Genomic DNA, 17,729 nt, shown 5'->3' on the forward strand with positions numbered 1-17,729 from the left:
AATTTCAGCTGTTTACCAGAACATACTGCAGTTCATAAAGGTGTAAACTCTGCTCTAATTTGACTGCATTCACATCCAAATTAGTGCATGAGTTAAGGAAACTGACTACTGAACCAGTCATCTTTTGCAAAAGCCTAACTGTATTTTGATGATGAATATACACAGGCTGAACAGGTTTGGATTATTTCTTTGAATTCCCTTCATCAGTGACAAAGGTGAACGGTCTGGAGTTGATGTCTAGAGTGACGTGCACTGAAAAAAACCCAAAAAACAAGTGTTTCAAACATGATGTTTCTGCCTCAGAAATACACTTTCTACTAAAAAGAGCTTGATTCGTGCTTTGTCCTTGACTTTTGCACTTTTGTTGCAACAAATGTGTTCAAATGAAACCTCCAGAGAATATCAAAATGGTTCATGCTATCCTATAGACTCAAAAGACTTCAAATGGCTTATCACTCTGAGACTTAGTAAAGAGCATCCGCTTCTATGCAAACAGCTGCAGCAGTTTCACTTTAACTGCTCCAGTAACTGCAGTCTGCCACTCAACATGTTAACTTCAACTGTAAATACGTTTAAGAAGAAAGAGCCTTTTTAATCTTGTTGTTAATCAATTAATCAAAAGAGTTTGACAATTATCTTAATTTTTGTTTGTATATGTTTTTCCTGTCTACATATTTTCATCATTTTATGTAATGAATTCATGCAGGAGTTTATGTATGAAACGTATAAAGAATCTGAATGCTACACTGGGTGTGCTGTGCAGTAGTGGAACACATCTGCCACAGGAGATTTTTGCCAATTGAGTAAACCGCAATGGCGAACCATTAAAGAATACATGTAGCTTACTTTGAGCCAGGACTCTAACCAGACTACAGTCCGTTTTTCCAAAGACAATTGGATCAGCAGGGTGTGTGGGCTTTCAATCAAAGAGTAGAAAAACTGTCAGCTTTGAGCCATCATTTCCTTCGACCCTTTGGCTCATTTTCCTTATAGTGTAGCCATGCCTGACAAGCCATTAGGAGGCTTGTCTTCCAGCAGCAATGGATGGGCCATACTCCAAAGGACAGAAGGAGTCAGATAAAGCTTAAATCATGAGAGGACTGCATGGAGGGTAAAAAGGACATGATAGATTTCCTCTTAAATTAAACTCTCTGGTTCTGCCTCTCTTCTTTTTCCCCTCCTTGCTGTAACATTTCTTTTTTTTTTGCAACCCATCTCATTTGATGATTTGGATTTCTTTTGCTACGTTGATGCATACATTTTGCAGGATTTGTTATGATGGGTCGAGATTTGTGGATGACAAAGGGTTAAAGGCCACCACTTACTGTAATCACAGCCGCTTTTTTTCTACTTCAAACCAACACCCTGTGAGGGCCATGGCAAAATCTTAAGCCGGCTCCTCTTGAGGTGATCTGTTGTATATCTTTGGGTGTTTTCTTTTCTTTAATTTCCAGCTTTTTTACAGAAGATGTTATGTTTGCTTCTACGACTGCCTTGAACTTCACAGGCTGCACTACAAGCTCCCAAAAAGATCAGCCCACACCAATGTTTAACAGTTACAGAGACGGTCTTTTTCATGAAATTCTCCATCTTTGTGTGTCCAAGCATGAATCTTTCATTTTTCATTTCATGTCATCAGTCCATAGGTTCCACTGTTGCTTAAGTTTTCTTCTGATGACTTTTCCGTGACAGTAATATTTGTGCAGGTGTTGCTGCACAGTAGACAGTACATCATCACCACAGTTCTTGCTGTTTTTACAGAGGTTTTGATTTGTCTTTCCAGGAATCACATGAGCTGCTGCTTCTGAAATATTTCTTCATCTTCAGAACCTAAATTATGGTTTTGCCATTTCCTAATTATGATAGTGAAGAAACAGCTACATAAAAACACATTGCTCTCTTGTTGTAGCCTTTGAACGCCAGTTGCTACTGGCTATAAGCATATGTAGAGTTTTGAAATTTACAGCTCAGCTTCTGCACACTTAATTATTCACACCGACATAATTTGCAACTGGGTGACCAAACTTGTGCAAGTCGTTTTTCACCTGAAGGGTTACATTTTCTGCAAGAAGCTTTGTTACAAATAATCCTAAAAGCTGGAGGCTGTTAAAAATACAAGATGTATGATCAGGCTTTCATTGCATCTCAAATTACACTCAAAACGATATTCACTGCAGATTACCAATCCAAAGATAAATTTTGGCTGTAGCATGCCTGTAAAACATCATTACAGTAGGATATTTGATTTTGTGTGTTCATTTCTCTTTTCTTTTCTTTCTCATTCTGTGTTTTATCTGCTGGAAACAACAGCTGTTCATTCCAGGGAGATGTTTTTCAATTTAAATGATGGTGATAAGTGAACAAAACATGCTCTGACAGGCAAACACCTTATGCAATATGTATATATAAACCTCCCAATTGACTGACAGTTTACCTTGTAGAGGAGCATGATGATCTGGCGCAGTTTAAGCTTGTGGAAAACGCAGATGTCATACAGCGCCGACACAGCCAGGACGGTCACTCCCAGCTCCTTCCACAGCATGCTGCAGGCAGCACAGCCCAAGCTACCCAGGAACCATGCTGCAAGCCGGAAGGACCCTGCATGCCCACGTAGCCTACAGTGATGTATGTAACACAGCAAGGACAGCAAGAAGAACAGGGCAGCACCTTCATCAGCCCGTCCGACAATGCCTGCCACAGCCTCGGTGTGAATCGGGTGAGAAGCAAAGAGCAGGCCAGCCACCAGGCTCCACAGTCCTCCCCCGAGCAGCAGACGAGCCAAAGAGGTAAACAGGACGGTCACAGCGCCGTGGAGGGCCACATTAACCAGGTGGTACCCCCAAGGCTCCAGCCCACCCACAGCATGGTTAAGGCGGAAGGAGAGGGTGCAGAGGGGCCGGTAAGACTTATGGCTGCCACTGTGTGTGAGTAGAGTGCCCCAGAAGTCATCATAAAAGATGTTTGTCCAAGGGGTCTCTGGAAGCAGGTCCTGATTGGTCTTGATTGCACGGCTGTAAAGAGAAAAAAAAAGGTTAGAAAAATATGTTTATAGGCTACTGAAGATGAAAAGATTAATAGACTATGAATAATGCTGGTATGTCTTTAAACTCAGTTCATCCCACACTACTTCACTCTTCTGCTGCATTCGATAAAAGTTTTGAAAACAGTTTTTAGTACACAGTGTGCCTATTGACAACACATTCCCTGAGGATGATGTCCTGCTTTTCTTCAACAGCAGAAAATGTAGGTTGTTATGAAATGACACTTTGCATTTGCTCACAGTTTCAGCCTGAGTCTGGTCATATGGCATTCACATACAGAAAATAAGAGGGTGAGCTTCAAGCTCCGGGCAGATTAGCCACCACAGCCACAGCTCTCACAGCTGTGTACTTGAAAATTAGACCAGAGCGCCACACCCTCAGCCACAAATACATGCATGCAGGGGGAAGCTGCTGGCAAAATGCAGTCTAAAGAAAAGTTAGCCTATAGTGACATTCAATAAATCAGCTCAGACACTAACTGCACAGGAAAAGGAGCCGGGGTGCAAAAGCGAGAGACGTGTCCATCTTTAAGGGCAATTTAATACGCCAAATTTGTCGTTTGAGCTTCTCTATTCAGGCAAAGAAATTAAATAAGAGAACAATTTGACTTCCCCTTTGTCAGGGATGAACCAGTTTGCCCTAACCTAATGTTGCTACATCAACCACAAGCTGCGTGTGTGTCAGTGTGTGGCGGGACAGCCAGCAGGGGTCAAGGAGGGAGGGTGGGAGGACGACCCATTTTTCTCTCCGGGAGGCCTTGTAAATGCTAACTGCTTTCTCTATCTCTTCTGTTCCACTACAAGGTCCCTGACAGAGCAACAGGCCTCTCCTGCTTGTCTCTGAGATGTTGGTGTTGATGATTTGCTTAATGAGCCCCCCAAGAGAGAAGGGTGAGTCCAAAAGCAGAGAAGAGTTGCTGTAATTGCAAGCGTGATAAATGATACATGACAAGTGATAACAAACCATGTGCACCAGGTTGTAATGTGTCCTCACAGCAGTCACAATTTACACACATAATTAGCTCAAAGCGAGATGGGAGGAGAGAAGGCAGTGGTGGGGGTGAATTCTCATTCAGAACAGAACAAAAAGCTTTTTTTAATCATCTGTGATAAAAGATAAATTTTGAAACAGGAAAGGTGAACTGAAGCACAGTTAACTTAAGAGTAATGCACCGCTTCCTCAGTTGCTTTTTGGCTCTTAAGCGTAACACTTTATCTTGGCAAAGGACTGCTGAACGACTGCCACCTCCCAGCACAATAAAGCTCGTGGGAAGTTTGGTGTGGTGCAGTGGGGATTGCAGCGTTTATCCAATCACAAAATGAATCCCTTCTGAGAAAGGGGTGAGTTTGAATAGTCCTTCTTATGATGGATCTAAGGGAAATGCTGTAAATACCATCCAGGCCTCAGGATGCTGGAAAGGAAACACAAATAATCAGCAGGGATATAATAGAAATACCTTGGATGTCAGCACACAAGTGATTGGGTTTCTCTGCCTCTTCTAGCCAGACTGATGGAGGCTTGAACCTTCCACCGGCAGTAGCCCAACTCTGCACTTCATGACTCAGATTTTTTATTTTTCATTTTTTATATCCTCAGCCTATTTGTCAAGAGAAATATTCATTCCAACATGAGATGCTCACATAAGAGGCATCATGGTTCAACGACACCTAAAAGCCATTTTAGAAACAAGTGCACTCTTTTTCCATTGCAGTTGTTGGAGCCATTGAGGCCAGATACATTATAGACTGCCACAAAACCACACCAAAATTTTCTGGCAGCAAAGGTCAGACACAAACCAGTGTGAGGCATTCAAAAGCCTGCTTCATTTTCAGCCTTGGCTCCAGGAGCTGCCATGCATGTTTTTTACTCCTCAGATTGTCCGATATGTCTCGGATGAAAGTGAGCACCTGACATGCTGTGATCAGCAAGCCAGAATCTGAGGAATGCATAAAAACAGAGGATGCAACTTCTTAACAGATTCTGCAACAACTACTCGGGCTGAATGAATGAGATACACCCAAAGCTGAATGAAAACATTTGCATTATAATCCAAGAAGCCACGGTTGCTCGCGTCAGCCTTCGGCAAATCATTAATCCTCTGTGTGTGTTCATCATCATCATCAGACCATACTCTTCTACCAGTAAAAGGCCCAGCTGGAGAGTAAGATCGAGTTTCTGCTGCAGGCTGGGCCCAGTTTCTCAGTGGAGCTGGCAGCAGGGAGGACCTCTCTGTGCACTGCGAGCCTTTTCCAGCCGGGAGCACATTCCTCCCTCAACCGCCAGCCTGTACACCAACTCACAGAGGAATGAGGGGATCGTGTGGCCACTAACAAGAGAAGCCCCTGAAAACTCTTCTACCTCATATTACTCTTTCATGACAATCTACTTCTGGGTGAAACTCTCCATGACATTCTGGATTTCATTCATGAACCCCAATCTGTCACTTCTCGTCTGCTTGTCACATTGAGGACTGACACAGACGGTGAAGTCGGAAACAGGAGTTTTATTCCTGTTGAGAGTTTTGGATTTGTGTTATCCAAGGCTTAGATTATTTAAGTAAAGGTTGGTTTACTGATATATACTGAGGAAGGATGAGGTTTTCTGTTCTTGATGGAAAAAAAACAACCAAGAATAATAATCTATTCACAACCATTTCCATCAAATATTCCTGGAATTAACATGACATTGAAGGTGAGAAATAATCATTTGAGAGCTAACCACTTTAACAATGGAGAACTTTCCCCTACAGAGAGAATTCAGCAATACGATGAAGCTAAATAGCCAGATCCAATGACCACAGAATCCTATGTAAAGGGGCTATCTAAAATTTAAGATCGATTCAGTGAAGAGACCAAGCAGGCAGAGCGTGTGGGAGATGAGGATGGATATTAGAAAGGAGATTGAAAACCAAGGACATGTCATCAGGATTTTCCTTCACAACAATTCAGTGAATTTGAGATGAAGCTACGAGGGAAATGAAGCTGTGTGACCAGACTCAATTATCCTTCAAAGACTGGAGGAAAATTACATAAAAAAACGTGATCATGCTGTGGGGCATCTGTTCAAAAATGTATCACATGAAGGTGAAGCATAGGTTTTGTTTTAAGTAACAGACGATTTGCATGGCTGTAAATATCAGGAGGAAACGGAGGGGCATTCGAGAAGTGATCTGTATGTAGAGTTTATCAAGAAAAGAATTAATCTAAAGGTTTGAGAGAATGCTTAAAATATGACAAAAGTATTCTCACTGTGTCGTGCAGTAGAACCTGATCATAAACTCAACTATTCATTTTAATTCAGTTGATCTATATAGTGCCAGTTCACAACATGTGTCATCTCAAGGGACCTTAAACAGAGAACAAACTGATTAAATCAAATTAGAATCCAATTAATTTGAATCCAATTAGAATCCAATTCAATCTAATTCATTATATTCTAATTTAAAGCAAAAGAGCCAAATTTATTAGGATTATATTCATATGATGCCAGTTCATAAAAAATGCACTACATCTTTCCAGACTTAGTAAAATTCTTCTGATTTAGTGGAACGCCATTTCCTTTTAAGCTTTCTTGAAGTCTGCTTTAAAACATGCAGCTTCAGATTAAACCAAGGAGTAAGCCTCCTCTGACAGATCACCCTCTTTTTCAGCATTGCCACCTGTTGTGCACATCAAAGCTGTAGCACTGTCAACAAGATAATGTAGGAGTGTAGGAGTATTCTCTGACAGGCATTTACTATGACATTTCCTTTCAGATGCTGCAGAGTCAATCAAAGGTTTTGTAAAAATGGTCAGCTGAAACAGGCTATCATCTGCCCACAAGCCAATTGAGTCCAATATAGAATTAAAGGTGATATTTTTCAATATTTACATGAATGTCAGACACAACAATGACTAACTGAGTACCAGCTGAGATGAAAGCTGTGAAAGCACAGACTAAATGCTTGATGGATGCTACACAGATAACCTGCTTACAGTCTTGACACTGAAACAATGAAGAGAAAGTCAGGCCTTTAAAACACAAGCCATATAAAGATTTCCATTTGTGACAGCATGTGAGAAGAAAAATCAAGTCGAGTAGGAGTTTGGGGAAAGTGACAGAAGGTCTGCCAACTATATGTCATCAGCCAGATTCAATATCCCAAAGAAGCACAGTGGTATTTTTAGACTGCCTACAGAGACACTGGGACAGCCCACTCAGTGTTTCCGGAAAGTTCTTTGTCTAATGTTTCTTCCCATGGACATGCTAGCACGTCATTAATGGAATACCTCCACTGTCATATGCCGAAGAGTATGCATTGTTCATCGTGTGTTCATTATGAAATGAAAGCTATTTCATGTCACATTTTGTGTGGTTCTGCTCACTCATTTTCCTATACAGTCTCAGAAATACTGACCCATGTCTGATGTGTGATGAGTGAAAAATCAAGTGTTAGTTTTTGGAGGCACTATTACAAACGTCAGGTGTTAAACTGTTAAGAATAATTCAGGCAGGGAAAATTAAAGGTGCACGTGTTTTGGCTACGTTTCAAAACTAATTTCTGCATTTTCAAGCTAAAGTGCAATCAATAACTCTCACCTCGAAATGTCACTGAATGTTTTGATATGTTTTGGATGAAAGAGTAGGACAGCTGGGGAGGACAAACACAGAAAGCTGCTGGGGGTAGTTCCTGTAGCCAGCGCACCACTGAGGCCTCCAGAAAATCCCTTTTGTCGACAATGAATGCCTTCTTTCTTCCATATGACACATGCGATTAGTGAGCGGATAGTAAACGTTCTCGAGGAAACAGCTCCAGGGAACTTTAAGGAACGTGTTTTATAAGGCATTTACTTTTCAAGTCTTGAATAGGATATATTTAAGTCTTATTCAGTTTAAATGATGAAATTTGAAAGAAAAAAGTGTTTAAGTGTGTTCAGGGAGGACCATAATAAACTGATATATTCTAGCTCCAGCTGAAAAAAGCTAACATAGATTGGGAAAACTTGAGTTGTTGTTCAACTGCAAAGTGCTGCTCAGTAACGTTTTCACAAAATCTGGATCAAATGAAGAGGGAAATGTGCTGCTTGGTCATCTGTGGCCACTGTAACTCATGGAGGCCAAGACAGTAGGATCAATGAGATAGTGGCTATGTACTGAGTCAAAGTAAAGGTTAAGCATCAGAGAAATAAGAGCTGATTCTTATCCAATCAATTATTTCACGATATGTTTTGCAGTGTTCATTTCTATTTTTGTAATATCTACCTTTATGCTTCCTGACACCGTTAAATTAATTTTCTGCTACTTTCTCCCTATTTCTAATTTTACGCATTGGTGCAAGATTTGATTAAATTGGGAAAAGTTTGAAACACACACAAAGACGCACGCATGCACTTAAAAACATGCAAAACCATGTCCAACTCACCCATAAGTACTCTCAAGGTCTTCCCCCCAAGGAGTGTATTTGCATTGCTCCACTGACACAATCATACATCCTTGCTCCATTTCATGGCGCAGCAGACAAGCAAACACGAGGACACTGAGACACTCAGTCTGGAGCGAGGCAGGCTTGTCCAGTGTTGCAGAGAGCTTGGTGAATACCCCTGCCTGCTGCCTAGCATCCCTGATCAGCCCTTTGTGCCGTACAAGATGGGCACAGTAGGGTGTGACCTGAATGCTGATCACCAGAGCCAACCAACCAGTGAGCCACACTTCCATCCAACTAATCAGACTGGCACAGTTGGAAAACAGCTCTGAATCCCATGGGGTAAAGTTGCCAGGGGTGTGTATGAACCTCAATCTGCTCTGATATCCAGCTGGGGCCTGGAGTGCCACTGTCCTGTTTAAGATGCTTTACTATCTGCTATTAACTGCCTATAAACAACACTTTGAAAGCAAGGAAACATTAGGATAAAATACTGTTCTCATTCAAACGTTAAATTCATCCTCAATCACTGTGCAATGCCTGGGTTACTAACAAAAAGAAATGAACTAACACCATGGCCTAAACGTCATATTTCAATGTCAATCGTTTAGTTTTGTGGGCATTCTATAGTTGATATTAGTGTAAGAGCCAATCACAGAGCCAGGCTGTGCATAATGGAGCAGAGCAAAGGAATATAGATTCAGATTATTGTATCCGATAAATCTGTCGGCATGAGTGGGGTGGTGGCAAGACAGTAAATAGGGTGACCCAAGGCTTCATTCTGAGACATGTCCCTCACTTTCTTCCGTTCTCCAGCACCAGGTCTTTTATCTTTTGTGTCTAAAACGAAAAAAAAATGCTTCTAAATCTATATCCATCTATATAGAATAGAATAGAAAACACTTTTGCACACCAGGATACAACGAAATGTGTGTGTATATATAAGAACAAATGATTTAGTGATGCCTGACACTAAATAACCATTTGAAAATTCAGATAAAAGGAAGATATTCCGACTCCAAAATTAGGAGCTGCCAACCAGACTGCCAGAAAATGCAATTAACCACTTGATGATGACCCTGAGTGTCCGAGCGTCTATATGTTGTTCAAATTCTTATCAGTGATCACATAATGGTTTGCAAATTTAAGAATGACATTTTTAGCCAATTTAACAATAAATTGGAAAATTTGACCTAACTCGTTTTCATTTAGTAAATGTAACAGTGACAAGAATAAAGAAGGTTTTTGTTCTCAAACTGGTTCTACCTTCATGTTTCCTCCGAGCCTGACCCATGTCTAATGCTCAGCTAGTCACGCAGGCTCTTCTTGGAGGGGGCCACTCCACAGCACTCCTCCTCACAACAGGAGGCTTTTGTCATGGGCTGACCTTTTTTGGCCACATGGTAATAAATTTGTTTGATTCGTTCCTCCTCTCGTGTTCAGAGTGCTTCTCTTTCACATGGAGAGGAAGATCAATGATGGGGAGGCTACTCTTCCTGGGCTTGTGTTTGTGTTTCATTAAGACCCATCCGGCCTGGTCTACCACTGGGCCCTTTAAACATTCTGCTTTGGGTTCGGAGGGTGTTGACCCATGGAACGGTTCAACAAGACCGATACCAGATGGATGAAGCAGCAGAGTGGGATGGAAAAATCCGCTGCAAGCCAGAGGTAATAAGTCTGTGCATAGAAGTAACACGTGAGCAAATGGCTCATCTATCCTGCATTTTGCCGTCCTTCGACCTGACCTTTTTTCAATGGAAAGGGTTTACGAGGCACAACAGCCCTGAACGATGAGCCTGAGTCACGGGGCATCACTGCAGAAGCCACTGCTCCCTGATGTTTATTGCAGTGGGGCTGAAATGCAGGAAGGGCCTTTGAGAATGCCAGCGGAGCAGAAAGAGGAAGACATCTTTAGTGCCCCTAACATTGCTTAAGCATTTGAAACAGCTGTGTCTTGTCTCATTCTCCTTGCAGCTATGACTGTTTAAATATGAAGATGCTGCCTTAGTGATAGCAGACTCAAGATACTCATGTGCCTGCAGATACATTAGAGGTTAGTTTCTAATAGCCTTGTACAAACAAACTGAAACAAATATGAGAGTTAAAGGCCTTCAGAAAGAGACCAGGAGAAAGAGAGTGACATACTGTGACTGTCCTCACACATATGCTTACCCACAAGGCAATGACTTGTACGGGGCATGACAGTTTATTTTGCGATTAAGACACCCTAATACACACACAGTCATTAAATTAACATAGAAAGTTTGAAGATGCAGCTCTGACTGATTTCATTACATAGAATCACAACAGACCAGTGTTCTCACACTGTCAACCTAGCCTTTAAACTCCTGTTTTAAGAACCCAGTTCCAAACCCTAATTGAAGTCACATGCAGCCTACTTGTAGAGATTGAGAGCCCCTATCGACAGCCATGTGAGTGTGTGGAGGTTGTCAGTGTTAATGTGTAGGGACAAGGCTTTGGTGTTCCTACAGGCTTCCACACAGAACTCTCTAAGACCTGATATTGCTACCTCATTAACTTTTGCTTGCACTCAGATAATCAGGGCCAATGTGAAATGGTATAGAGGGAGGAAATTAATATAAGGTGCAGCAGTAACCTGGTATTCAATTTTACTTAGAGGGGAAACACAAATAAGAAAGAAAGAAAGAAAGAAAGAAAAATAGGCTGCTAGTAGTTGATGCTCATATGTTGCAAAAGGAGATGAAATACTAACTGTATTTTCAAATGTGAGAATGAACTGTGAAAAAAGATTAACATAAGAGGGAAAAAGACAAAGTTAAACCTCAGTAGCCTGAGGTCTTCTATTAATACAAAAGGAACCTAAATATCTCCAGCGCTGCTTGCCATTGCGTGAGACTGCAATGCCTCGTAAACCTATAAACATGTCCAAGAGGAAAACAAATAGTCTCTTACGTGTTTTTAAATGCTTTGTCTTCCACATGGTGTCAATTTGCATTTTTGCAAAGGATCTCATTTACGCATTTGAAATTTTACAGCCACCAAATCACAGAAACCGCATTGCCTCCTTAACCAGGGCCTGTACTATTTACAGATTTCCTCATTCAGTTTTCCATTTAAAAAGTGTAGAATCTCTCAGATTCATAAATCAACACAAGTAAACACTGGTCTGAGACAAGTTGACTCCATATGTTCAAATCATTACTGAAGATATTCAGCAATGCCTGTTTTTGTCACTCCTTTTTCATAGGAGTTTTCCTGCATTTCAGTCAAATGCAAAAGTTAAATACAGCTGAAACTTTCAGTGTACTAAATTCAAATGACTTAAAACGTTAAACATCACAACAAACCTCATAGATTTTTACTAATTCTGGAAAAAAGACTCAAAAATATTCTAAGATGAGCAAAGCAAGCACTTTACAGTTGCATATTTGACATACATGTATCTAATGGTACAGATCTTGGAGCCTTGACATGGCAAAAATGAAACATCTTCCTATTAACAGTAATGTTTCCTCCAGTGTCTTCCTTGTGTTTGCTCTGTATTGTATTGCCAATCTCGTCACCGCACCACAAAAGACTTTCCCCAAAGAGAATCTTTTTTCTGAATCAATAACATTCAGAGGCAATTTTCTTCTGTTCCCATTGTCGGGCTGAATTGAATTCCAGACTAAGATGCAGCATTTTACTGCAACAGTCAGCACTATTGGATTTTCTACAACCAATTGCTTAATAAAGACAATCTGAGCTTACGAAATGCTAACTTTTACGGTTCAAGAAACTAAAATATCAAAGTAACTGCTAGTCTTGATGAGACTGTATCATTAGCTTCAAATGACTGTAGAATGAACCAAACAGAATCAATTGGACAAAGGGAGAAGAAATCAATGTGTCTGGCTTAGTCTCACTTTTTGAGAGCAGGTACCACACCACAGTAATCTATAGAAACTCTGTCCTCTGGGATGGTCTGATTGTTAAACAGACAGCTGCGTGTTTTCTTTTTCCTAAGTGGCTTATGTAAATGACAACATGTGACTTAATAAGGAGGGTTTCTCAATTTCAGCATTTACCTGAGAGCCATGTGTGGAAAGAGTGAAACAGATGTGTCGACATTAATGAGCTGAGGAGGCAACATAGCAGGATGTTTTTTTTATCTATTATTGTACAAATAAATACTTTAAAGTAGCAAAAGCCTGTTTAAAAGTCTGTGTTTCACTGTGGAAATCAGAGAAGCTCTTACAGTTTGGAAGAAAACGAGTTCTTAAAGTTTGGAAAAGCACAAATCTGGTGTTGCAGAAGATTGGCAGCAACCGTCAATATAGTGGTTTGGAAATATGACATGGATCACAAAGACATGATGAGAAATCCAACCAGTCTGTACCGATGGAGGGTTTCAAAATCCACAAACACTTCTCAAAGTTTTTGGACTTCATTAAAACTGTGTCAAATACTACAGGCAGCATAGTGACCTGAATGAGTGAAATTAGTTTCTTTTTTCTCCCCAAAGCCTCTGTCTAGGCTACCCAAGAGGTAGTGGGTAGTCTTTGATGTTCCTCGGTACTGTATTCTTAGTTAGCTGCATAACAACAAAGGACCATGTGGTGCAGAGGTCTGATGTTCCTATTACTTAAGCAGACCAGCACAAACAACTATATAATACAAAATCAGTACCATTTTCATTTGGGAAACCAGAGAAAAAAAATGCTTACAATAAAATGTTGGCGATATGTAGATAATATAAGGGATTTCATTAACTGGCATTAACATCCGGTAGGCCTCTTCTTAATAAAGTGACAGGGTGGTACCATTACCGCAGGCTTGACAGAAGTTTTCTGTATTAGTGAGGCCTCCAACATGATGAAAGAGGAAAGAAACCTCCCTGACATGTGTGTCAAACTTCAAAAAAAGCTCCACTCTAAAGATAAAAAGAAAAAAAGGAAACTTAATAAGCCTTGCACATAAAGATTTATGGTTGCAAGTAAGATAGAGAGAGACATAAGGCCACATTAATTTTTTCAGTGTAAAACCTAGACATAGGCCGACGCCTGTTTTTTGGCTATCCAATTCACTCAGCTGTGATATATGTGTCTACAGGTTTGATCAAAAACGCACTCGCTGGGCCTCATGTGGTTTGTTAGGGAGGAATACCAACTGCTAAGGACTGTTCAGACTGTTGAGCTGTCTCAAATGCAAGCGTACATGCAGTTTTAAACGGCTAATATACTGCTATTCTGTAAATATCTCAGGAAAAATGGTAACAATCCTTGTAAACTAGAGTTTCATTTACTGAATGGTTCCTAATGAATAATCCCCATCATCAGCTCAGCTCAATAAACTGCCCAAATCATCAGCAGAATCTTAAGATAAACATGAAACTAAAAACCTCTTTTCTCTATGCTTTACTTTGGTACATTCAGAGGAACAGAAAGACCTGCATTCATTTCATTTCTGGAATACTTGTTGGTGGCATATTGTAGACGGAGTGAACAAAGCTGAGGGAGTGGACGCAGAGGCACTGGGCCCCCAGATAGCAGGACAAAGGGCTCCGCAGAGCTAAAGCAAAGTGAAAGGGCACAACAAAAGGCTTAGAGGAGCTCTTTATTGGCCAGTTGAAGGAGGCAGAGTCGAGGACTCTCGGGCCTTTGCCCACGAAGCAAAGCTCCAGGTCTTGGTGAGCTACTGGAGTATGACCATGTGTGGTCCATAATCACATCCAGCAAGCAGCAGGAACCACGCCTCCCTAAATGGGAAGACGGATGCCTACTTACTGATTGCTCCAAAACCTGGTAAGAAAAGCTCAAGCAACAAAGGCGTCCTCCTTGTTGGGAGATGGTCATTGAAAAGGTCACGGCAGCATGCCTGCCTGGGTTTACAGAGGACAATAGATTTGACAGGTGCAGGGGGACGAAACACAAGAAGACAGAGCCAGAGAAACGAGATGGATGGGTTTGAGTGAGGACGTGGATGACCAGCTGAAAGAAAAAGAGGACCCACCTCAGAAGCAAATGGCTTCCTGAAGAGGACAAAAAGTTATGCAAAGCATTTTTAACTGACATGATAGAAAGTTTAACCCACTGAGATGAATCGGTCAACAATAACAGACAGAAATGTCAGTGACAGAAATGTCTTCCATTCGAGTCTATTCTTTGCCTGACACAGTCATCCTTAAAGGTATTATACAGATATGTCAATATTTCCACCATAATGTGTTCAAGCAGAAACACTTGTCATAACATGAAAACAAAGACATGACTCATCCCGCTGTTTATTCATTTGTCTTCATCACATCTGACTGTGAACGCTGCAGCCCTCAGGAGGAGGAAACAGATGGAGCCATGTCCTTCATCAGAGAGGCAGTTCCGACACTTCAGTGCCTTATATACAGCCTCTGTCTGCGTCAGCTGCTATCTGCGCTGTTTCCAGGTCAGCCACCAAAAGCGGGAAGTGAACAGGCAATGTCTTTTCTCAGGAAACCTTTCCTTAAGGAATAAGGGCCAGGAGAGCAAAGCAGCTGACCTCTCAAGTGTTCAGGATCAGAAAACCAGGGGGGGGATGGAAGGAAGAACAAATAGACACTTGCGTCATTCTTCATCTCCTCCTGCCCCGCCTTTGTTGACCAGGTCTCTTACACAAGAGGCTTTAGAGCTGCATTATCTGCTGCAAACAGCAGATGAAACCGCGATTCAGAGAGCAGCAGGAGGGTGATTGCACTCATAAGACACAACAGTTCCTGTTCTGGATGTCCAATGGGCCATTTTTCACAACTGTCACTTCCTATCTGTCAGCGCTGAGCAAGAATAGCAAATAAACATCCACACTTCAAGCAACACTCAGCGGCTTGTTACAGTGTGTGTGATAGATGCCTGGAAGTGGCCTGGATGTGCTCAAGAAGCCTAAAAGTACTCTTGTTTCCATGCAGAGAGCCATTTGAACTCAGCTCAGATAAGATAAAATAAATTACAGCACTGAGGGTGCCTTTTGTTCTTGGACAGAGTTGTGCCTCTCAGTGTTGTAATGAATGTGATCCAGCTGTCAAAGCTTCATTTTGTAAAATCCAGACTACTCTCATGGTTGCATATAGCGACAAAATAAACAAGCGAGTCTAACAATGTATTCCCACCAAGTAAGATCAACAAATCACCAAAGGGTCTTTCATTTCTTATGGAGCATTAAGAAAGAAGGGGAACTCAAGCTTGTGAAAGAGTCCAGCAGGTTGACAAAAGGGACCATGTCTGAGCCTTTCTCAAACAGCAGCCAACTCACAGCAAATAAATCAGCCCAGCCAATACAATACTTTAGCTAATATCATTTGCAGATATATCAGTGCATAAGTCAGCCAATAGTAAGGCAAGGTAGGTAGAAGTGAGAGCAACAATTTCTTGTAAAATCAACTAAAGATATATAGTTGTATTGATATTGCACAAGTTTTTTTTGGCAATTTTGTGACACAATGTTGGACAAAAAAGTACAGTAATAACAGAATGATCATCAAATTTCATGTGTATACTGTAACTCCTGAGTTCATTTTAGACACAGCAGCCTCTGAAGAGCTTTTAATGGGATTAAGCTTCAAAATAGCAAACATCACAAACATCTTCAACATTTCTGCTGCAGAAATTAAACCGGATCTGATTATCATAACGATGAGCTAAAAAAAAAAAGTTGAAAAAATATAGCTCGAGAGAACAAGTCTGACTGTTGTACTAAAAGAATTCCTGTAAAACTAAGTCTACACGTAGAGATTTGGATAAAGTTTTAACTCTAATTGAAGCTATCGAATCATCATTAATCACAATTTAATTACAATTTATTTTATTTTGAAATCTCTTGGAAACAAATCTCTCCAAATGGACAGATTTTAAATGCAAAACATAAACTTTGAATGTCTCACTTTAACAGTACAAAGGAAAAAAAGTCTTTAAAACTGAAGACTTCAATATGGACATGAAAAATCACGATGTAGTTTTCTCAAGAGGACAAGTCTGACAAAGTGCTTCTTGTCAAAATGTTTGGTAAGGTGTGGCTTTCTTATCATCAAAATCTTAAATTCTGACCTGTCATACATCATGTCCTTGCATGTATTTTTTGGACCACTCCTCTCCTCCCTCCAAGGAACAGAGTGCATCTGGCTCACATTGTGAACCTACTGTAAAATGTAAGGTGGTGAAAGCTGATGAGACAGTCATAAAGGCATCTGGAAAAAAAATATATATACATCATATCCCAGCAGCTACATTTTTACACATTGTGGGTTCAACTCATCAAATGTAAACACAAACAGTGTTTAAGTAACTAATAAGACCAAAAAAAAGGAGGTAGAAAGCAGAAGTTGTGCAATACTGTAGAGGGTGTGACCACCTACATCCAGCATCTGGGATCTAGTCTGCAAGTAAGTTAAACACTCCCCAACTTTTAGCAACACAAACTACCCACATGTTCTTCCTGTGGTGCAGAATCAAAGTTCTTCCCTCTAAGATAAATAACCCAACAAAATATCAAACAATCTTTCATCATCAGGCCGGGTATGGAGCGGGAACAATCATTTTCAAATGTCTGGAGATGTCTGATGAAGAACAATACAGGGAGTTTAGACAAGGAGCTTTTTCTGCATTTGTTTCCAGTCACTCCAACAAGCTAACCTTTACTGTAGAAAATCCCTTCCTTTATTTCTCTCCTGGCTCTCTGAATTAGCTGGGAAAGATGACACTATCAAGACAAGAGCATTTACACAATCCAGGCAGAGCCAACTACGGTGAACTCTCCTACCCAAACTGTTTGCCTTAAAAAGAGGTGATAAGTTCACCTTTATTCAGTCTCCTTCACTCACTATCACTCCACTCCCAACTCGCTGCCAGATAAAGACAAAACGCCCATATATAAACTTAAAGACAAGATCAAAGATGTTTGAAATGAGCTGGCCAGAAATGCTATTTTCAGGCGAGAGCTCCTCTCCAAGTATTTGTTCAAGTAACAAACTGTCATTTTTGGTATGTGCTACTGAATATAATTGGCTGGAAAGCCCTTCAAAGGTATATTTTTTCGTCTTGCAACACCTCTTGCTATATTTTACATACAACCCTCAGACATATGCAGAATACTAATAAATCAAGACAAAATCATCCAGAGTGCTGCTTTTGGATGTTTCCTGCACACTTGGGAGTAATTTGTTATTGCAGGTGGCCCCTTACAAGCCCAGTGTTCCTTCTCAAGTATCCCAAATAAAGAAAACAAAGGATTTCAGATTGGAACTGCAGCGCTTTCTTTCATTGCCCCGTGAAAAACGCATACATAATATAGAAAGTGCAGCT

General features: G+C 40.8%; 1 protein-coding gene across 1 annotated transcript in view; it reads right to left on the reverse strand.

Moving 5' to 3' along the window:
* tmtc2b (transmembrane O-mannosyltransferase targeting cadherins 2b) overlaps positions 1-17,729 on the reverse strand; it is an 80,486-nt gene that overhangs the window by 42,070 nt on the left and 20,687 nt on the right. Inside the window, exon 2 of the mRNA XM_072385409.1 lies at positions 2,435-3,011. Within this exon, the coding sequence (XP_072241510.1) occupies positions 2,435-3,011 (577 nt within the window). The remainder of the gene's footprint in view (positions 1-2,434; positions 3,012-17,729) is intronic.

This window comes from Leuresthes tenuis, unplaced genomic scaffold, assembly GCF_036924035.1.
Source record: "Leuresthes tenuis unplaced genomic scaffold, fLeuTen1.0.hap1 SCAF_5, whole genome shotgun sequence".
NCBI classification, from domain to species: Eukaryota; Metazoa; Chordata; class Actinopteri; order Atheriniformes; family Atherinopsidae; genus Leuresthes; species Leuresthes tenuis.